Source organism: Hevea brasiliensis, chromosome 9, assembly GCF_030052815.1.
Source record: "Hevea brasiliensis isolate MT/VB/25A 57/8 chromosome 9, ASM3005281v1, whole genome shotgun sequence".
Lineage (NCBI taxonomy): Eukaryota > Viridiplantae > Streptophyta > Magnoliopsida > Malpighiales > Euphorbiaceae > Hevea > Hevea brasiliensis.
The window spans coordinates 18,029,055-18,052,675 of NC_079501.1; the positions used below are offsets into that span (position 1 = coordinate 18,029,055).

At 37.4% G+C, this 23,621-nt stretch overlaps 2 protein-coding genes and 1 long non-coding RNA gene across 3 annotated transcripts; 2 read left to right on the forward strand and 1 right to left on the reverse strand.

Annotated features, from left to right (window-relative positions):
- Positions 1-1,698: 1,698 nt before the first annotated feature.
- LOC131183150 (uncharacterized) lies at positions 1,699-9,097 on the reverse strand. The gene is made up of 2 exons (XR_009151290.1): positions 8,972-9,097; positions 1,699-1,896 (listed from the first exon to the last, which is right to left on the reverse strand). It is a non-coding gene; the product is annotated as an uncharacterized LOC131183150 (long non-coding RNA).
- Positions 9,098-10,342: 1,245 nt separating this feature from the next.
- Positions 10,343-16,654, forward strand: LOC110658974 (glutamyl-tRNA(Gln) amidotransferase subunit A, chloroplastic/mitochondrial). Its single transcript, XM_021816775.2, has 10 exons — positions 10,343-10,986; positions 11,604-11,915; positions 12,329-12,508; positions 12,623-12,717; positions 13,496-13,571; positions 13,759-13,836; positions 14,169-14,262; positions 14,348-14,397; positions 15,122-15,235; positions 16,190-16,654. Exons 1-10 carry the CDS (start codon positions 10,432-10,434, stop codon positions 16,277-16,279), a joined length of 1,644 nt encoding a protein of 547 aa, XP_021672467.2. The 5' UTR covers positions 10,343-10,431; the 3' UTR covers positions 16,280-16,654.
- A 346-nt stretch (positions 16,655-17,000) lies between these two features.
- On the forward strand, positions 17,001-23,368 carry LOC110658975 (uncharacterized). The gene is made up of 8 exons (XM_021816776.2): positions 17,001-17,176; positions 17,678-17,889; positions 17,977-18,114; positions 18,330-18,408; positions 18,701-18,772; positions 18,895-18,970; positions 22,765-22,821; positions 22,913-23,368. Exons 2-8 carry the CDS (start codon positions 17,719-17,721, stop codon positions 23,001-23,003), a joined length of 684 nt encoding a protein of 227 aa, XP_021672468.2. The 5' UTR covers positions 17,001-17,176; positions 17,678-17,718; the 3' UTR covers positions 23,004-23,368.
- The last annotated feature ends 253 nt before the right edge of the window (positions 23,369-23,621 follow it).

The window sequence follows — 23,621 nt, forward strand, 5'->3', positions numbered from 1 at the left end:
GTTTTAGCCCATTTCGATGTTTGGGCTAAATTTCTCGCAAACCGTGAACCCCACGAGAAAACTGAGAGTACCGGAGTGCTCCACTCGTTGAGAGCTTAGCGGCAATACCAATTTCAAAATTTTCTGATACCGTTTTTCGATGGGTCCTATGAAACTTCGTAGTATTTTTTCGAGCACTAAATGAGCTTAGAAAATTTCATAAAAATTATATACTAACCCCCGTGTTGTAGGCTTCGTGTAGGTACCTTCAATTCAAGGAAATTCAATGGTTGCCCAAATCTGTAAATTTCGGGCCAGGCAGACAAGCTACCGAAAAAATCCTGAAATTGGGTCGAAATTTTAGCTACCCCACCGAGGTCGGAATCGGCATAGGTAAACTCGAGCTTTACTTTTTTCTAATTATTTAGTGCTTGAATTGGATTAAAAATTCATAAAATATTCGTGTAGCTTAGAAAATTATAATTCCTTTTGCATTAGCTTAATAATATTGCTAAGGACCGCGGGACAAAGTTTTAGAATTTTTAGAGCTTATTTGTGTAGTATTTACAAAAGAGTTAATTATAAGGACTAAACTGTAATTTTTCATATTATGATTTTTGACTGTTTGGATGGGTCAAAGAAGGGCTATGTAATGTGATTGAATTGTGGGTGTGTGTTTTGTAGATATAGAAGTGCGTTTTAAGCCATTTTGCAGGTTGGGTAGGTCCTAGGTATAGGGCGGAATCTGCCAGATTTTCGACATGACTTAAAATATCTTTGGTCTTTTCTTAGTTTGTATTTAGTCAAATGTATTAAATAATTATAATAAAATTGTCAGGTGAGCCGGGACAGCCTTCCTCCTCCGCCCAGCCACCACAGTGACTTCGGTTAAGTCTGTGAGTAAAATATTAATTTTAATTGTAATTTCAATATTATTATATGTTCAAACATGCTCATGCATCACTTATAAATATGTATCTATGTAGTTAAACACTAGACACGTTTTATATTGCATTCACAATTGTTGAAGTGCCATAGATATTGTTTGTGGTAGTCTGGAGCAGTGTGTGTGCGTGGCATGCGTGTGGTATGGTATTGGATATGGAAAGGACGGGTAGACATGACTTGAGAGACACTCGCTGGGACTCGGTCTTTCGGGGGTAGACAAGGCTTGAGAGACACTAGCTGGGACCCCACATTTGGTTTATTAAGCGAAAATCCTGCTTGAGGGACACTCGCTGGCAGAGGTTGGATTAAGAGGGTTGTATAGGGGATCAGCTCTCATATATGTATTGTTTGACAGTATTGGGTGTGTGAGCGCTCCAAATTTCTTTTTTGTTGTTATGATATGAAAATTATGATGATGTTCCATTTCACTTCACAGGGTGCATTAGTTTCAGATTGTTATAGAGATTATAGTTAAAATTGATATTTTGTTTTCTAAGTCGAACGCTCACTCCTGTTCATCTATTTTGTCACGACCCAACCTATGGGCCGGACCGGCACTAGGACCTGGGCCAGCTTAAAGCCCCCGAGGCCCGTAGTAAGCCTAACTATTCCTCAAATCCATAACCAGACCCACAATTTAGGCCCAATATGCATATAAAATAATTTAAATCAAACTGTTAAAATTTCATTTCGAGCCAACTTAGCCCATAAATTTTCAGAAACTAAAATCAGGGGAGCCCAGCTCAACCCTGTTACCTCATTTACAAACTGTTTAAATACCATACAAATCTTCATTTATTAATCTTAAAAATTTAAGTTCACACAACCTCTACCAAGGTCCACACTATTTCTAACACATGCGGAGTTCTAGATTTTTAATTTAGAAAAGATAGTAAAACAATTAAATAATTGACGTTAAACCTGCGAGGAAGAAAACAGGTTGCTCTGTAAAATAACTCCTCCTGTGGCCTGTAAAAATTTTTGAACAGGAGTGAGCGTTCGACTCAGAGAGTAAAATATCAATCTTAACTATAATCTCTATAACTATCTGAAACTAATGCAACCTGTAGAGTGAAATGCAACATTAACATCATATTCACATCATAGCATCAAAAAGGTAATTTGGAGCACTCACACACCCTGTAACATCATTCATAGTATATGGGAGCTGATCCCCTATACAGCTCTCTTAAATCCAATCTGGTGCAAGAACTCACTCGGACTTCCACTTAAATACCAAATCGGGTCCTGAAGAACTCAAGTGTCTACCCAAGGACCGGGTCGAAGAACTCAAGCCGTGTCTACCCGTCCTATCCATAGTCCACACCACATCACACGCACGCCAACGCACGACACCGCTGCTCCAAATTACCACAACAACACTCATGGCACATTAACAGTTATCAATGCAACATAATTCGTGCCTAGAGTTTAACTACTTAAATATATGCATATAAGTGATGCATGGGCATGCTGAACATATAATAATATCGAAATTACAGTTAAAATTAATATTTTACTCACAAACTTGACGACAATCACTGTGGCGGCGGAGGAAAAGGTGTCAGCTCACGACAATTATATTACATCTATTTAATAAATTTGACTCAATACAAACAAAGAAAAGATCAAGCACGTCCTAAGTCGTAGAAAATCAGTCTCCTGTACCTAGGACCTACCCAACCCGCAAAAGGGCTAAAAACGCACTTCTATATCCACAATCCATATATCCACAACTCAATCACATCTCACACCCCATCCTGGGCCCATCACATCAATCCTTCATCACATTATGGAAAATTTTCAATTTAGTCCTTATAATTGATCATTTTTGCAATAATTGCCCAAACAAGCTCTAAAAATTATAAAACTTTGCCTCATGGTCCTTAGCAATATTACTAAGCTATTGCAAAAGAATCGTAATTTTCTAAGCTACCACGAATATTTTATGAATTTTTAATCCTATTTAAGCACTAGAAAATTACGAAAAAGCAAGGTTGGGTTTACCTTTGCCGATTCCGACTTGAACGCGCCGGGATGCCCGACAATGGTGGGGTAGCCAAAACCTCGATCCAATTCGAGACTTTTCCAGTGCATGCCGGAAATTCACAGATCCGGACAACCCGAATTTCCGCGAATTGAGGATACCTACACGAAGCCCAATAATAATATATAAAAATCGGGGTGTTACATTCTTCCCCTTACAGAAAATTCGTCCTCGAATTTTACACAAGCGAATAAAGCACATGATTATACATTGAACAAATAAGTACTTGCTACGCATGTCCCGTTCGACTTCAGTGCACTCTTCCACCGATCGACTCCTCCACAAAACCTTAACCATAGGGATCTGTTTTGATCTCACTGTCTCACTTGGTAGTCCACTATGGCTACAGTCGCTCCTCAAATGTCAAATTTTCTTTTAGCTCTATCACATCGGCATAAAGACATGAGAAGGATCGGGAATGTATTTCTGAGCATGGAGATGTGAAACACGGGATGAACGTGAGAGAGGTTGGGTGGTAGCTCCAACCGGTAGGCAATCGCTCCAACTCTATCCGTAACCTCAAAATGTCCGATATCTTGAGGTGCCAACTTGCCCTTCTTCCGAATCTCATGACTCCTTCATTGGAGATACCTTAGAATACATAGTCGCGCAAACTCCACATCCCTCCGTCTGGGTGCATAACTTTTCTCTCATCAAAGTTGTCCTCGATCGTTCTCGATTAAAAGAACTACCTCAAGTGTCTTGCACTAGGTCTACATCATGCACTTTCGCTTCCCCATTTCTGTCCAACATAGAGAGACCTACACTTTCTTCCATATAGTGCCTCATAGGGTGCCATCCTATCTTTGGAGTGATAATCGTTGTTGTAGGCAAACTCCACTAAAGCTAGCCGCTCATCCCATTGACCTCCAAAATCCAAAACACTCATGCGAAGCATGTCTTCGATGTTTGGATCGTCCTTCGTCCGTCTGCGAGGGTGGAAAGCCGTCTTGAAGTTCAATGTGTGCCAAGTGCCTCCTGCAACTTTCTCCAAAACCGAAGTGAGGGGCCCTGGATATTATGGGCCAACTCCATGCAATCTGACTATTTCTCGAATGTAGAGTCGGGCATACTGTGCCACAGAATATGTAGTCTTCACAGGTAATAAGTGAGCTGATTTGGTCAAGCGATCTATAATTACCCATATCGAATCATATCCTCGCGTGGTACGAGGCAACCCAGTCACAAAATCCATAGTGATCATTTCCCACTTCCATTCTGGGATAGGGAGCTCTTGCAGCTTCCCTGACGGTCTCTGGTGTTCAAACTTCACCTTCTGACAAGTCAAGCACTTGGACACAAAGTCTGCAATGTCTCTCTTCATGCCATTCCACGAGCTATCTTTCACATCATGGTACATCTTGGTGGAACACAGGTGGATCTTGTGTAGTGTGCCTCTTGCATGATTTCATTCCTGAGATTGTCCACATCGGGCACACATATTCTAGAACCTTGCACTAGGGCGCCATCATTGGCAAATCCAAACTCACCACCATCACCGTACTCTTTCTATGATCTTCATCAATTGTTGGTCTCTGGCCGGGAAACTCTAACTCTGTCCCTCAAGTCCGGCCTCACCGAAAAGTGAGCTAACAATACCCATCATCGAAAGATCTAGGATTAAACCTTGATCCATCAACTCATGTACCTCCCGAATCTCTCTTCTCTGAAATGTGCGCCAAAGCGCGGAAGATTTTCTCGCTAAAGCATCTGCTACTACATTGGCCTTCCTGTGGTGGTACTGGATGGGGCAATCATAGTCTTCGTAAGCTCCATCCATCTCCTCTGTCTCAAGTTTAAATCCTCTGTTGGAAGATGTACTTCAAACTCTTATGGTCGGTGTATATCTCGACGCTTCACCATACAGTAGTGTCTCCATTTTTAGTGCAAAGATTACACGCCATTTCCAAATCATGGGTGGGGTAGTTCGCTCATGCCTCTTCTGCCTTGAAGCATAAGCCACTACTTTTCCATTCCGCATCAAAACACACCCTAGGCCAACTCTAGAGGCATCACAAACACGGTGTATCCTTCACCGCTCATAGGTAGTGTTAACACGGGCGGTGGTTAGACACTCCTTATCCTCATCATTATAACCGACTCTATCGAGCTCTCTTCTGTCCTTTGCATCTTATCCACTTCCCTTTTCCTATTTTTGGTATTGTTGGTATCATTTCAACTCTGTACTTATTCCTTAATTTTAGTCCTATCTCATCCTTACACCTTTTCCTTCAAAGATGTCTATCCCATCATCAACTTTAACTTTCTTTTTATTTCTTAGTCTTATCTTGAATACTAGTTTCATTACTTCAAGAATTCTAACCCTATGATTTACTCCTACCAAAGACATTCTTCACCTTATGTAACACTTATAATTACCCATAGAAATTTTTTTTTCTTGTATCCCTTTTTCCAACTTAACTATCGAACATTATCATTCCCTATCACCTTAGTAGGAAATTGCTTATCTGGATGAATATGAGCCCCATAAACTATAAGTTCCATCCGAACTAACACTACTGTAGGAAATATGTGTCATGCCTTAATTCCAAACAAGATACTTCACGTGTTCATTCTCCTTAATATAATCATATATCCGCCCATAGCTTTCTAAACTTCAACCTCAAATTACCCATCAACAATTTCATCTATTGAATCTCAACCATAAATAGTACTTCCTCCACTCATAGTTTAAAAGTTTGCAAGCCTTAGTAGCTAACTCAATTTAACTCTGTCATTACTCTGTTCGTCCTTTCATACTTAATACTAGGTATGCACTTACTGTCATTCTCATATCAGGAAATTATGTATGAATTTGTGCCTACTAAACTCTCAATAACTAGGTCTCCTTGACTCAGTTTCTGTTCCTTATATAACCTTCTAGAACCAAAAGCACAAGCTAAACTTGAAAAGAAAGAAAATATCCTCGTATATTCAACTACACCCGATTGTCATATTATAACGTTTCACCTAAGTTTCTTGGTCTTTCTCTCCAAATTTCATCATCTCCTAGCACAATTATGCTCTACCTATAAGGTATCATCTGCATGAACCCTTTACCGTACAATTTTCCTTCTTGACATAATATTTTATAATTTATTAACTTTACTTATACTCGACCTATGATTCATATCTATCATCGTTTTTATTGTGCCCTTAACTTTTGTTGATTCCTGAAAGATTTCTCTCACTAATAAATTCTTTCAACACTAATTCCACCCTTATCTAGGGTCATTAATTTGATCCCTTAGACTGACTTTTATTCAACTTACTGCTTACTAACTTCTCTTTCTCTACCTATTTAGGTAGTCCGCAATACCATCGCACACCTTCTAACATTTACTCATTATTATTGTATTCCATACCTCCATCACTTTTCTCACTAATGTGATCCCATTTTGGGTTTTCCATCCTTGTCATTCTCCTTGCCAAGAATAACACTTAGCCTATCCTATATCTTAACTTTGTTTCTTTTATTATGCGCTCTTTAGGTTGTCCTTTCATTTATTTCCTTTGTCTTACCCAAAATAGAACTTGACTATTCTATCCCTGGTTCCATTCTTTTCCTAACATAATATTGTACTTGCTAACTATATCTTCAGAGTCTCTATCGCGTTATCATATGTCTGCTACTGATTTGGTCCTTTGACCACTCTAGCTAGTACTTCCACTAGCATTTAGATTATATTGCATCTGCAATCAATTGTCCAAACTTTCATTCTGCACTTTCTTTATCCATTGGCCTTCTGTGATTTATCTTCGCTAATTTATTACTCTTAACACTATTATTATTATTATTATTTTCCATGTTTACTCAATTCCAAAACTTAAGATTTCGGGCACCCAAACCCGTCATCCAATTCAAAGGATTTACATCCATCGTGATCTGATTATATATGATTCCTATAATGGAACTTGTATCCTTTCCAGGATACCCGAGCCAACTACTCTCTACCACACTCTACAGTCCCATCTGGGACACTATTCCATAAGTCATCATTATCTTAATAACCTTGATCCATTGAAAGATAGGACTATATCCTAACTTGTCGCAACAAAGGTACTACATCTACCACCTTGCCGAACCATGTCAAGTTAATGACTCTTTTATCATATCATAGCTCTATAAATCATCAATTCATAGTTTCGACCTTCTCTAGGTAGTAGAGTTGTACTTTATTCCATCTTGATACACACAAGGTATACTATTCTCACTCTATAAGTGTCACCTTTACTTTGCAACTAGTCCAAACCTGCAGTCCGATGGCAACTCTTGATGTAACTCTAGCTCATGTCAGTAATCGAGTCACCGACTCTAGTTATCACCCAACCGTGACCTTTCAATATTCTAACTCTAGACTCTTAGCAGAGTTCCCAACTCCTCTGCAAATATAGAACTACTGCTCGCATAACTGTACCAAAGCAGAAGCCATCTCAAACACCCTCATTATGGAGCACCACGGGATGCACGCAGCTCTACACAATAATCTCATGTCGATCAGTAATCTGCGACTACAGAGCGGACATCGAGAACATTGTATAGTTACTACGATACGTCTGACGGACTAGGTCTCCTAATTTCTTATCTCTCTGAATCTTCTATTATCACAAACTTATTACATTGGGTCATCTACCGATGACGCAAGAGTGGTATCCTCATCCTTATCTAGGCAACTGTATTTTTAAGACTCACTTTTATGTACTCGTGTCTTACGAAATGGGCACACCATTTAAACCCATAAAAATATAACATTTCTTGGAGTACGTATCCTCATGATAGATCTCACATGTCTACTAACTCTATTTCACATTTCTGTACTCCACGAAAATCAAGACACTAATCGAGGTAATCTTATATTTCCGAGGTATAACGTAGAATCTAGAAACAAAGAATTACAGAAAAGAAATCCTATACTCCGCATGTGACTCCTAGTAGACTCTTCCCAACATTTTAGACAAACATTCCTAAGAATCTGGAGCCTAAGCTCGATACCACATTTGTCACGACCCAACCTATGGGCCCAAGACTAGGACTGGGCACCTTAAAGCCCCGAGGCCCGTAGTAAGCATAACTATTCCTCAAATCCATAACCAGGTCCACAATTTAGGCCCAATATGCATATAAAATAATTTAAATCAAATCATTAAAATTTCATTTGAGCCAACTTAGCCTGTAAATTTTCAGAACTAAAATCGTGGAGCCAGCTCAACCTTTACCTCATTTACAAACTGTTTAAATACCATACAAATCTTCATTTATTAATCTTAAAAATTTAAGTTCACACAACCTCTACCAAGGTTCACACTATTTCTAACACATGCGGAGTTCTAGATTTTTAATTTAGAAAAGATAGTAAAACAATTGAATAATTGACGTTAAACTGCGAGGAAGAAAACAGGTTGCTCAGAAAATAACTCCTCCTGTGGCTCAGAAAATTTTTGAACAGAGGAGCGTCGACTCAGAGAGTAAAATATCAATCTTAAATATAATATCTAAAACTATCTGAAAGTAATGAAACAATTAGAGTGAAATCCAACATTAACATCATATTCACATCATAGCATCAAAAAGGTAATTTGGAGCACTCACACACCCTGTAACATCATTCATAGTATATGGGAGCTGATCCCCTATACAGCTCTCTTAAATCCAATCTGGTGCCAGCGAAGAACTCAGCTCGGACTTCCACTTAAATACCAAATCGGGGTCCCAGCGAAGAACTCAAGCCGTGTCTACCCCGAAGGACCGGGTCCCAGCGAAGAACTCAAGCCGTGTCTACCCGTCCTATCCATAGTCCACACCACATCACACGCACGCCAACGCACGCACACTGCTCCAAATTACCACAACAACACTCATGGCACATTAACAGTTATCAATGCAACATAATTCGTGCCTAGAGTTTAACTACTTAAATATATGCATATAAGTGATGCATGGGCATGCTGAACATATAATAATATCGAAATTACAGTTAAAATTAATATTTTACTCACAAACTTGACGACAATCACTGTGGCGGCTGGGCGGAGGAAAAAGGCTGTCCCGGCTCACCTGACAATTATATTACATCTATTTAATAAATTTGACTCAATACAAACAAAGAAAAAGATCAAGTACGTCCTAAGTCGTGCCGAAAATCCGGCAGAGTCTCCCCTGTACCTAGGACCTACCCAACCTGCAAAAGGGCTAAAAAACGCACTTCTATATTCACAATCCATATATCCACAACTCAATCACATCACACAGCCCATCCTGGGCCCATCAAATCAATCATTCATCACAATATGGAAAAATTTCAATTTAGTCCTTATAATTGATCATTTTTGCAAAAATTGCCCAAACAAGCTCTAAAAATTATAAAACTTTGCCCCGCGGTCCTTAGCAATATTACTAAGCTATTGCAAAAAGAATCGTAATTTTCTAAGCTACCACGAATATTTTATGAATTTTTAATCCTATTTAAGCACTAGAAAATTACGAAAAAGCAAGGTTCGGGTTTACCTTTGCCGATTCCGACTTCGGGAACGCGCTCGGGATGCCTGACAATGGTGGGGTAGCCAAAACCTCGATCCAATTCGGAGACTTTTCAATTCACAGATCCGGACAACTGTCGAATTTCCGCGAATTGAGGATACCTACACGAAGCCCAATAATAATATATAAAAAATCAGGGGTGTTACATATTTTTTCAGGCTACAGGAGGATTATTTATTGTGGCTAACCTGCTCTTCTTCTTTGCAGGTCCATTGATAGTATTTAATGTATTTTGTACAATTGAGTTAAATTTTAGATTTCGCATGTGTTAGAAGTACTTATTTTTATTTTGGGTCTGTATTATAAAAGTTATGTTAGACCTGTAAAATTTTTAATTGTATGTATGATAGGATTGGATGAGGGAGCTGAACTTTCATTTGAGTTATGATATTTTGATTATGTGGAGGGTGAGCTGAGCTTCCCAATTTATTATATATTGTGTTTAGAGGTCGAGCGAGTAAAAAACTCCTCGTTAAATAGTCCATTTTATGGCCGGATTCTCCATTTGAATTCTTGAATTTAGGTCCAAATGGACCTTAGAGTTGGGTTGAAGAATAATTAGGCTTACTATGGATCTCGGGGGCTTTAAGCTGGTTCAGATTCTAGTACCGGTCTGGCCCATAGATCAGGTCGTAACATATATTTTTTAAAATATATTAATTAAATAATACTAAAAACTAATTAAAAATAAATTTAATAAATTTTAATTATATAAATGTTAAAATAATAAATCAGATTCATTAAAAAAAAAAAAAAGGAGGAAGAAGAAAGAAAGAAAGGAGCGGCTTGATTCATGGTTTCAGTTCGGTTTTTTATTAAAGCAGAACACGTTGATACATTGTAAGAGCGTAAGTGCTATCCACACTAGAACCACCCCCCTCCGGTCTCCACCTCTCAGAGAGAAGCAAAAGAAACAAAAATGCTATCCACACTACAGCCTCCTCGCTCTCTCTCTCGCTTCTCTTTCCACCTTCCCTCCATTAAACCCCGCTGTCTCACCTTTGCTCTTTCTTCATCATCCTCAACCTCACTGCCACTTGCCACTTCCGCCGTCGCAGACCAATCCCCACAATCCTCCCAAATCCTCAGCATCCGTCACTCCCTTCTCTCTCGCCACCTAACCGCAACCCAACTCGCCGAGTCCTATTTAACCCGCCTCAGGCTCACTGAGCCTCAGCTCAAATGCTTCCTACACATCTCCGACAACGTGTTAAAACAGGCCCAAGAGATCGACGACAAGATTGACAAGGGTGAGGATGTGGGTCCTCTTGCTGGGGTGCTTGTTGGGGTCAAGGATAATATATGTACGTCCGATATGCCGTCCACCGGTGGGTCCCGTATTTTGGAGAATTATCGAGCGCCGTATGATGCAACGGCGGTCAGGAGAATGAAGGAGAAGGGTGCCATTTTGGTGGGAAAGACTAATTTGGATGAATTTGGCATGGGAAGTACCACTGAAGGTTCTGCTTTTCAGGTTTGAGGGTCGAGTTTATTTTTTTATTTCTTTAATTTTGGAGTAAATATTGTGGTTTTTACTTCAATTTTTGTTGTTCTCCTTGTTGTGATTATCATTTATATGATAAATCATGGAACCCTTTTAGCAAGTGCAAGTTTTTCTTTACTACTATCTTGAAGTGGTTAAACCAAAAATCTATTGTTGTGGTTTAACTGAATTTTGATATTGTTTGATATCCTCTCTAGTTCAATTGATCAAAATTTTCCGAAGTAAAAAAATTCCGCCTTTGCATTTGAATAATGTGCATCACTATTATGTTGGTTTGGCAAAACAACCACAATTCGCTGCTCTATGTATATTTGTCCTTTAGCTTCAGCTATGCTTTCAAGTTATATCTGGGATTTTTTTTTCTTAATTATTTTGAGACTTTGAGTTAAAAGTACAATTGCATGTCACTCAATGTTTAGTCTCCATTAACATGAATGTTCCAAGCTGCCATATATAATTCTAAAGATGTTAATTTTATTTCACTCTGAGCACAAATGCACCTGGAGTTGATTTTTAGCTGGTGAGTAACATTTCATGCTGGTAACTAGAGTTGGTTTACTCAGGTGATGCATGTTTTCATTCATTAGGTGACCTCAAACCCTTGGGATCTGTCTCGGGTACCTGGGGGATCATCAGGAGGATCAGCTGCAGCTGTTTCTGCTCGGCAATGCGTAGTATCACTGGGAAGTGATACTGGTGGAAGCGTAAGACAGCCAGCATCATTTTGTGGTGTTGTAGGATTGAAGCCAACCTATGGGCGTGTGTCAAGATTTGGACTTATGGCTTATGCTTCATCACTTGATGTTATTGGATGCTTTGGTACATCAGTCGCTGATACTGGAATGCTTCTTCATGCAATTTCTGGTCATGATAGATATGATGCCACTAGCAGTAAAAGGGTATGGAAATCATCTACCCTCATCTATAGATGGCTTAATTTTAAGGACAGTCTTTCCATGTTTTCTTGACAAATTATAATCTTATCTTATAACCTAGAGTCCTAGCTTTTGATTCCGATGTGTATGGAAAAGGAAGTGACCAAAATTTACATGTATTTTTGTTTTGGGGGGTTTGATTAATTGGTCAATCCATTGGATGTTAAATAGTTAACGCGCCAACTGGGAAAAGTTGACATCTCCATTGCTGTGTTACTATACTTGTTAAAAGGATTACTGTGAAATTTAAGCACTTCAGTGCAATTAGCAACTGCAATGAGCAACTTATAGTTTAGTATTGTTAATTGTTTGTATTGATTTTCTGGGTTTAAAGCCTTCTGGTTTCTTATTTTGTTATAATTAGAGTGTCTCTTCAGGAGGTTCCTGATTTCACAACTCAGTTCACTTCTGCGAATCTTGTGGAATCTAGACCATTGAAAGGATTGAGGGTTGGTCTTATACGTGAAACTCTTGATGATGGTGTTGATAATGGGGTAAAATCTGCAATCAGTGGCGCTGCATCGCACCTAGAAGAATTAGGATGCACTGTGACAGAGGTTCAAATCTTAAGCTTTCTTTGTTCAACACTTCAACCCTTTTTTTTTTATCTATGGATTTTCCTATAAATTACAGTTGTTCTCCTCCATTGACTTTAAAATGTTCATTTACAGGTATCATTGCCATCTTTCTCCCTTGGTTTACCAGCTTACTATATTCTTGCGTCTTCAGAATCATCTTCCAACTTATCACGTTATGATGGTGTCAGGTGAATTTCTAACAGATTATCTCATTTAAATTTTATTTTGATGCCTATAATGGGCTAATAACTCTTTTTATTTATTTGTTTGCTTGAGTTTGATCACTTTGCTATATTAATTTTATGAAATTTTTTTGGGATTGCCAATGATAGAGAAGCAAATTTGGATGATTCATGTACTTGAGCTAAGAGAATAAAGCTAAATGCTCAAAATTAGCATCAATGTGACCTTAGGTGTTGTTGCTTTGCCTTCAAGTGACTTGATTATTGCAGTTGAAAGAGAGAGAGAGCGAAATAGAGAAAGAGAAAGAGAAACATGCTGATACAGGTGGCTTATGCCATCTGGAGTTTAGATGAAAGATAATTAAGCTAAAATGTCTAAATTAATGATGAGCATCTTGGCCCGTAGATTTTGTTACATTGCTTGTAAACTTTGGGAATTTTCAGGGCTTCACTTCAAGGGTCTTTCTCCTATAGTCTCTCTCTCTCTCTCTCTCTCTCTCTCTCTCTCTCTCTCTCTCTCTCTCTCTTTCTCTTTCGAGAATTCTATGCCTTTTGTGGCTTTACAATATTTATTCTCATAAAATAAGAAATACCTATTGGGTTTATAGACAATTCATCATCATTTAATTTTAAAACTCTGCCCACAACAAAAAGAATGTGCTTTCAACCAGGGTTTATTGCCTTCCTCCCTCTTCATGTTTCTGTCTTTATAATGCTTGTTCATATGCAATGACACATGCAAAAACATTAACATGTAAGCTATCATCTTCTGCTTGACTTCCAGGTATGGAAAGCAAGCTGTTGCTGATGAGTTAAATCTGCTTTATGGGGATTCTCGAGCAAAAGGATTTGGTCCTGAGGTACTATTGTCTTGCTTAAATTATGTAGATCTGAAATGAAAAATCATCTAAAATGTTGCAAGAGTTTCATTGCCATCTTCTATTATCATGGATAACCTCAAGGCTAAAATTATAAGTTAGTTGAGAAGAAAAATCTAGTTTAAGTTGTACCTGTTAGGAACCCTAAAGTTTCTATGCATGTTTGCAGGTCAAAATGAGAATTTTGATGGGAACATATGCCCTTTCAGCTGGTTATTATGATGCATATTATAAGCGTGCTCAACAGGTAACATGAGTTTAAAAGGTGGATGTGTGATGCACCTAGTCCATACCTTAAAGAGGATGAATGTGGTTACCAGGAGTCTTGATGTGTTCAGTGGGTTTAACACCATGATTCTGTAGAGTTCTTGAATTTCTTGACTTTTGAATTTCCGTTGACAAATTTGGACAAGTGACTTGGAATATGTTTGGCTACTTCTATGATTCGAGCATCTAATTTTGTAACACAGAATATTTAGTAATTTAGTATAGGATTCTTATTTTTTCTAAAAATCAATAAAAATTTCAAGAGCTTTTAAGATCTTCAAGAAGAAATTTATGATTTTAATAGTGTTTTAGGTGAGGACTTTAATCCAGAGAAGCTTCAAGGCTGCATTAGATGCAAATGACATCCTAATTTCTCCTGCTGCTCCTTCTGCTGCTTATAAGATTGGTATGTTTGGGCTACTTGTTTTGACTTTGTGCACCTTGATAGTCTCAGTTTAAAAGTAAATATCCAACTAATTTAATGTTTACAGGTGAAAAGAAAAATGATCCGTTGGCAATGTATGCTGGTGACATAATGACCGTAAGCAAATTTGTGCTTCTTTATCTTCTTTCTGCCTAATTGCACCCGCCTCCCTCCACTATTGTTTTACCTCTATGGATGCTTTGGATTCTGATCTGTATTTGATTTTTCAACCTTGAACAATATGCCACGAGTTAAAGATTGGCTGAGGAAAATAGAAAAATTGTATTTTAGATTTGGAAAGGGAGAGAGAGTGAGGGATCTTAAACATTAAAAAGCCGGTTTTGCCATGCTGAAATATTTACGAAATTTATGCTTGCTGTTAGTGACTTTAAAAAATTTTTATGTGGTTAATTATGTGCTGCTCTTTGTAAGAATAATAAAGAAGAAAGAAAATCAGGTCATTGCTTGACTGTAGGAGGCGTGAAACGCAGAAGATGCACCAGAGTGGTTCCTTACATTTGGAATCAGTAAAGGATCATGAAATAAAACAACAATAGAATAGAGATTTTCCTGACTTCATCCAGGATTGCTTTGTGAAAGATGAAAACTTTAGCAGTCTGAAATGTGTATGGTAGCTAAATAAATTTATTATTTAATTTAACAAGAATATTGCTTAAAAAATTTGCCCAAGATTCCTAGAACTATTGCAATGTTAACATCAATTTTGTTTCAATTTTTGCGAATTTGTGATCTAATTTTTTTACAGTTCTGCTGCTTCTTGTTTAGTATCAACCTGATCTTATTTTTCTTTTCTCATTTAGCAATTGTATCCTTGGTACAGGTCAACGTTAACTTGGCAGGGTTACCTGCATTGGTTTTGCCATGTGGATTTGTTGAAGAGGGGCCTGCAGGACTTCCTGTTGGTTTTCAAATGATTGGAGCTGCATTTGATGAGGTATCAACATCTCATTCTTTGTAGTGATGCTGTTGGAGAAACTCCTCTGGTTCACCTTTAACTCCAGTTTGAAAAGCTTTACTAAAAGAAATGGGTTGCAACCTAGCATGGTTGTTAGCTGATGTTTGGAAGAATAAATCACTTTGAAGTATAATGATAAATAGATAAAAGTTCTGTGAGGCTTGACCTTATATTTTGTTCCTCTTCTTTTCAAAATCAAACACTTTTGTCCTTAGAGTTTTCTATAATTTAACACTTTAGTAATTTTATAGACCAAAAGACTGTTTTTTGGCCTAAACTACATTATTTTTGACATAATTGATTTAAAAAAAAGGAGTACTAGGGGTTTTTGGTGATTTCCCTGTAAGAAAATCCTGAGAAGGATATGGGCTATTAGAAAAAACTCATAAGAAAGTATTAATTGCAGATTGGATCAAGTATGGTATGTTTCTGCAACTCCATCCAGAAATACCTGGTAAAATTGTATTTTACGAAACTTCTGCTGCAATATGTTATAGTTTGGGTTAATTGTGAGTTGGTTTATGAACTGCAACTTGGTGCTTCTGTATTCTTGGGTTGTAGAGCTGCTGCTCATTGATAATAATCTATTTATTTCTGCTGGCTTTGTCTAGTCTTGGTTAATCATTGATGTTGCTTGTAAACAATGGTATCGAGTCAAGACTCCTGAAAGCATATTCAAAACAAGAGGAAGCATTGATCTGGCTTGGTTTTCCCCTTTGTCAACCATAAAAAATGTACACACCATCATCAACTAGCTTATAAATTAACATATGAATATATTGTATCGTTGCAAAGGATGTAAACAATTTGCAGATTCCTGTTTGAGGAAATACAGCAATTCTTTTTCTCTTCTTTGTTCTCCATTGTCATGAATTAGATAGTAGACAGATTTTTGATCATTAGTTTTTTTGTTATCATGCTTTCACCTTTCAGGCAAAATTACTCAAGGTTGGTCATATCTTTGAGCAAACTCTTCAAGGTTACAGATTTGTCCCTCCACTGGTAGCAGAAGATGTATGCTAGCATCAGTCATCTCTACTCCTTTTGAGGAGGCTTAAACCTTGTGCAAATGCAATGGGTCATTCAGTATAATAACAAATTTGATGGAAGTATCTGTTGGTATAGCTTGATGTAACCTCACCTAGGTTTAGCAACATTATTGCTCCAGTGAGGGTAATTCTCAGAATGAGTTGTTCCTGATGCAAGTTATTATTTGATAGACCCTTACTATATTCATTTTTGAAATGTTTGGTCCATATTTGTCCAAAGTACGTTGCAGAGGCATTAATCCATGAAAGGGAGTTGGGTCTGTCTTGTGTATGTTAATGCTTTGTTAGGTTGAAGTTTGTGGATGCTAAAGAAATTTTTGTTCGAAATTGTTGTTCTGTTCTTTCTTTATTTTATAGCTACATAAGATACACACACACATATATATATATATATATATATATATATATATGTGTGTGTGTACTGTATAAAATTATTTTATAATATTACAACTTGGACTAAAATCAGAAAAATATAAAATTGAGGTTATTTATATTTTATTAAGCCTTAATTAATGTAAAGTGCCTAATGGATTGGATACAGCAGAAGTAAAATTGATTCTGTGGGACAGCAAAAGGTAAAACTTTTTTCTGTGGTCGTTAAAGTTAACTGAGCACGAATTTACCCGCCAATCAAACCGTGTGCTCTGTATCCCACCGGTCACGTTAGCAAACACGACAATATCCTATCCCTTGTCTTCACTATAGATACGCCTGCGTAAATTCCCAACGAGCTGTCCCTTGACACATAGGAAACGGTGCACGTTAGCAAATGGCGCGCACATTAGAAAGAAAAGAAATAAGGAAAAATAAGAAGATTTCCGTTCGTTGTCAGAATCGGAACCGTCTCTTTCCATCTCCGATCGATCACTCCGTAAGCTCCGATATATTATCTATTCATTTATGTTTCGTCATGTTATGGAAGTATCGATTTGATGGTGTCTTTTAGAGGCGATTTATCTGTAATTTTGTTTTAGAGGAGATTTATTGATTTCTTTGTGCATTTTCACATGCATGCGAGTGGCAATGATATGAGTGGAAAATAATTTGAGAATTTTAATTTGTATGAATGTGAATAGTATGTTTGGTTGCTGAGAAAACTGAAGAAAATGGTTATAACATTGCAGTGTTTCTTGTTTCATTTTCATAACAAATTGAAAATCCCAGCTTCTTGTAGATTTAATTTCTACCCAGAAACACGTCTTTATATTTAATGGTAAAAAAACTTAATTGGATTATTGGATTCATCCTTTTAGGACTTATTATTATTTTTTTTTAGCTAGTCATCGATCATTGGTTAATTGGATTGGATTAGTGATCTTGGTTAAGTTGGTATGTATTTGTTATTGACTGGACTGTACCTTGTTTCTACTAGCCTTAACAAGGGCATATTTCGAGGAAGAGAGGTCAAGTAATATGCCTGAAAGAAAGAGGAAGGCTCCTACATTGGTTGATCTTTGTGTTAATGTGGCAATAAGTCATGTGAGGTACTTAGGAGACGTTGGGGAAACAGATTTACTTATCCTTGATCGCATTTTACCACATTGTTCATTGGACCAGTTGATGCATGTAGAGAAAAGCACAGTAGTAAGATGGTTTACATCATTTTTTATTATGTTTTGCATTTTGTTTAGAATTATTCATATATATATAATTTTTGGTTAATTGATATAGGGGCGAGATCTTAGCCCAGTAACTGATAAGCTATGGAAGAGATTCTATGAGCTGCAGTTTGGCGAGGCAAATGCTAATCTTGCAATAGAGAGGATGAGCAGGTGCAAAGCTTCCTTTCGCTGGAGAGACCTATATGAGGTACCTCTTTTTATCCCTTAAGTTACTATTGTTCTGAACATTTATCCATACATACACAAATGCAAATATATATAATATTTTTAAAATTTTCTTTGAAGTGGACCACTTTTATGTTTCTTGACATGGATTTATTTATTTCTTTGTTTTGCAGCTCATGTAATGAAACATCATTTCCTTACAAAATATTCGTTCTAACAGGGGTGAAATTTTTGTAGGCAAAACTGAAGGTTATTGCTAAGCAGGAGGATGAAGCAGTTGCTCGACTTCGGCAATCATACAAAAAGGAAGATACTAGTATGTTCTTCTTTTACTTGGCATATTTATGTTTCATTGCATATTGTTATGATTTGTAAAGCATATTTCTAAATTTTACTTTGTATTCTTCCTCGTTACTTATGATACTTTCACATATATGATTTATATTGTGGAGTCATTAAAGGCCACCAAGTTTCAGATAACGAGTTTTTAGCAGCCACTATTAGGAACTCTAATGTCGTAAATGGGATTAGGTGTGAACTCTGGCGTAGCATTAGCTGCTATGATTTATAAATAATCAAAATTCTTAACCCATGTTCAATTTTTGTAGAAAAACAAAGTAAGCAAATTCGTCTTTGCACAAAGGTTCCACCTTCAGGCAGTAAAAGAAACTTTTATGGAGGTAATCTTTCCCTGTTCTCTTCTAATTTAACTTGCAGCCCTTTTGCAGAGGCGCTGAAACTGTAGAGGATGTATTACAAATTTGTATGCTTTGTCGGTATCACTTTGAATATTTGTCTTAAGGAAGTGGACCTGGATACAATCTTTCCAATGTGAAGAGCAACTTGATGAAGAAATCAAAAATAGAATTTCTTAAGAGGTAACATTTCTTATGCATGCTAATTTTAGGAAATCATGAAACTTTGTGTTTTAACTCCGCCTAAGTAGTTTGTGCTTAGCCGGTCCCAAGCCCGGATAAAGGAGGAGGGTTGCGGTAGGTGACAACCAGCGTAAAAATTTCGTCACACCCTATGATATGGATTCAAATGATATAAACGTTGGGGCGTCCTCTACTAACGACGCGCTACATCGGAACCCGGGTGTAGTGATAAATATGCAAGGGTGTAGGGCGTTCACCGAAAGCGACGCGCCATGCCGGCGCCCGGGTGTGGTGTTAAGTGAGCAAGGGTTCCCACATCATGGACTAGTGTAGGTAAAGAAGTTAGTCCATAAGACAGATAATAGAATAAATAGTGGAACAGAACACAAGATAGACATAGAAAATAATAAAAGATATCATAGAAGGAGACCAATTAGGAAGGAGCAGGATAGGAGGAGGATCAGGGTTGGTACTTGGAATGTTGGATCACTTACAGGAAAATTAATGGAGCTTGTGGATACCTTGGAAAGGAGAAGGGTGAATATTGCTTGCATTCAGGAGACTAAATGGGTAGGAGAGAAAAGTAAGGAAGTGGGTAATTCAGGGTATAAATTGTGGTTTACCGGAAAGGAGAGAAACAAGAACGGAATGGGTATAATCATAGACAGGACATTGAAAGACGCAGTAGTAGCTGTGAAAAGAGTAGGAGATAGAATTATACTAGTAAAGCTAGTACTAGACGGAGAAACAATAAATATAGTTAGTGCTTATGCCCCACAAATAGGACTAGACAGTGAGAGTAAACAAAGGTTTTGGGAAGATATGGATGATTTAATGCAAAGCATACCGAATGAAGAGAATGTTTTCATTGGTGGAGATTTGAATGGACATGTAGGAAGTGATAGGCAAGGTTATGAGAATGTTCATGGAGGTTTTGGTTTTGGCAGTCGAAATGAGGAGGGAAAAAGCATCCTGGATTTTGCTATGGCATACGACCTAATACTAGCAAATACCTACTTTATAAAAAGAGAGTCACATTTAGTGACTTTCAAAAGTGGGCAACATAGAAGCCAAATCGACTTCCTCTTAACCAGGAAGACAAATAGAGCTCTATGCAAGGATTGCAAGGTCATTCCAGGAGGCTTTAACAAGTCAACATAGGTTGGTGGTCTTGGATGTCAAGTTTAGGAACAATTCAAGTAAGGTCAGAAGAAATAGTGTAGCTCGAACAAAGTGGTGGGAGTTCAAAGGAGTAAAGCAAGTGAAGTTCAAAAATGAGCTTCTTGAGTCCGAAGTATGGAAGCTAGATATGGAGGCCAATGATATGTGGATACAGATGGCATCAAAGATTAGAGAAGTAGCTAGAAAAGTACTTGGGGAGTCTAAAGGACATGGACCACCCTCAAAAGAGAGATGGTGGTGGAATGAGGAAGTATAAAAGGCAGTGAAGAGAAAAAGGGAATGGTATAAGAAATTACCTAAATGTGATAATAATGAGGCATATGAACAGTACAAGATAGCAAAGAAAGAGGCAAAAAGGCGATTAGCCAAGCAAGAGCATGTGCCTTTGAAAAGTTATATGAGAAACTTGGAACTAAAGAAGGGAGAAAGATATTTAGAGATTAGCAAGGAGTAGAGAAAGGAAATGTCAAGATCTCAATCAAGTTAGGTGCATTAAGGATAAAAAAGGAAAAGTGTTGGTGAAAGATGAGGACATTAAAGAAAGATGAAGAAATTATTTTAATGATCTCTTTAATAATAGTCAAAATGGAAATAGCGTGAATATAGATTATAGAACAATAGAAAAGAATGTAAATTATACTAGAAGGATTAGATCTTTAGAAGTAAAGGAAGCACTTAAGAGAATGAAAGTAGGTAAAGCCTGTGGACCCGATGAAATACCAATTGAAGTATGGAAGTATTTGGGAGATATGGGAGTGGCATGGTTAACTAAATTATTTAATAAGATTCTAAACTCAAAGAAAATGCCTGATGAATGGAGGAAGAGTATTTTAGTACCTATTTTTAAAAATAAGGGAGACATACAGAGTTGCTCAAACTATAGGGGAATTAAACTCATGAGCCATACTATGAAGTTGTGGGAGAGAGTTGTGGAGCATCGACTACGTCATGATACTTCTATCTCTCTCAATCAATTTGGTTTCATGCCCGGTCGTTCAACTATGGAAGCGATCTTTCTCATTAGAAGCTTGATGGAGAAATATAGAGATGTGAAGAAAGATCTACACATGGTTTTTATTGATTTGGAGAAGGCTTATGATAGTGTTCCAAAAGAGGTCTTATGGAATGCGTTAGAACAAAAGAGGGTATCTATTAGGTACATACAAGTATTGAAAGATATGTATGAAGGAGCAACTACTATTGTGCGCACAGTGGGAGGAGACAAGAGATTTTCCGATCTCAATTGGATTACACCAAGGATCAGCCATAAGCCCTTACCTTTTTACATTAGTTTTAGATGAACTGACGAAACATATACAAGAGAGTATTCCTTGGTGCATGATGTTTGCGGATGATATTGTTCTGATAGATGAGACACGAGGAGTCAATAGGAAGCTAGAACTTTGGAGAAGTACTCTAGAGTCAAAGGGTTTTAAGTTAAGTAGAACGAAGACAGAATACATGCATTGCAAGTTCAGTGAAGGCCAAACTGGTGATAGGGAAGGCGTTAGTTTGAATGGAGTGGCACTGTCCCAAAGTAATCACTTTAAATATCTAGGCTCAGTCCTTCAAGTAGATGGGGGATGTGAGGAGGATGTTAGTCATAGGATTAAAGCCGGATGGTTGAAGTGGAGACGTGCCACGGGAGTTTTATGTGATCGTAAGATTTCCAATAAATTAAAAGGAAAATTTTACCGTACAGACATACGACCCGCTATCCTAGAGGGTAGTGAGTGTTGGGCACTGAAAGAGTCGTATGCATCTAAGATAAGAGTTGCAGAGATGAGAATGTTAAGGTGGATGAGTGGTCATACTAGACTAGATAAAGTCCGTAATGAAAGTATTAGAGAAAATATAGGAGTGGTGTCAATTGAAGATAAGTTGAGAGAAGGGAGATTGAGGTGGTTTGGTCATGTGAAGCATAGACATACGGAGGCTCCAGTTAGACAAGTAGAACACATTAGGCTAGAGGATAGAAAGAAAAAAAGGGGTAGACCTAAATTGACTTGGAGGAGAGTAGTACAGCATGACTTAGAAGCATTACACATTTCTGAGGATTTAACCCAAAATCGTTCAGAGTGGAAAAAGCGAATCCATATAGCCGACCCCAAATTTTTGGTATAAAGGCTTAGTTGAGTTGAGTTGAGTTGAGTATGAAACTTTGTGTTTTCTAATTTTATGATGATGATATTAAATGCTACTAATTCTAATTCTTCCATATATAGCAGTGGATTAGTAAGCTATAACACGTAACAAGTTAGATAGAGACTAAGAAAAAAATCAATTCTTTCACATTTTAAAAAAAAGAAAAGAGAAGAAAAAGTGTCTTTTAATATTGAAGTATACCTTTATACTTTGTAATGTTTTTGAAGTAACTTAAATTTGAACCATGTATGTATGTCTGGCTGCAGCAAGTTATCATGTAATCAATTTTCTCATTTAAAGAAAGAAGAAAGAAAAGAAAGAAACTTTGAAGCCTTTTGTACATTTGTGTTTTTACTGGGGCCTTGGTTTACTGGCCAAAACATTTCACATTTTTTAGATGAGTTAAACCAAAAATAATTGTTCAATTTTTTTTTTTTTTAAATTCTTGCTTTATTGCTTTTGACCAGCCGAGAAGTGAAAAATATTGCAGCCATGAAGAAAATTTCGGTGCCAAGAAATAATAGGTAATATTGTCAGTGTGCCGTTTTATTATTTTGTCCATAAAATGCTACTCATAAATATACGCACCATTCATGTCTGCTTCTTGCTCTACAGTGCCTCCACTGTGACAAAGACTGGGGGCTTTCCTGGAAATAATTCCGCATCATCTTCTAGACATACAAAGTCATTCGACAGGAGATTCTAGAAGCATGTGATCTGAGGCTTTGCATTGTCAACAATGGGAGCAAAACAAAATGATTTATTTACCTGAACTTTGAAACATTTAAATTTTCAATTTGAATACGTAAATGCACAAGCTGATTCCCTCTGCGTCTGCATCCACATTACAACCTTCCATTTTGAGAGAGCAATATGTCAGACTTGTAATATATTCTTTTTACTCGAGTATTTGTCACAGTAATGACACATTCATATGAATGGTTATAATTGTTGTATTTTGATGCTCTCTTTTAAGGTACAATTTGAACTCCCGCATTATCATGCTTTGTAATCTTCAACTAAGGTTCTAATGACTTACAAGGGAGAGTACACCCTTGGCCTCATTTCCAATTCTTTCTTTACGAGACCATAAACGTGTAATTTTTGGTAGCAAATTGTAATTGGACAGCCCACTTGGTAGCAAAGAAAACCTTAATCATTCCATTTTCGATGAGATGGTCCCAATTTTTGGGATGGATTTGAATGGTAGGCTTTGCTAAAATAGATTCAGGTTATCTTTAAGGAGGAGATTCTTGTGTTCGATTGAGAGAGAGAGGGGTCAAGAGAACGAAAACGAGGGGAATCCGAGAGATAAAAAAGAGAT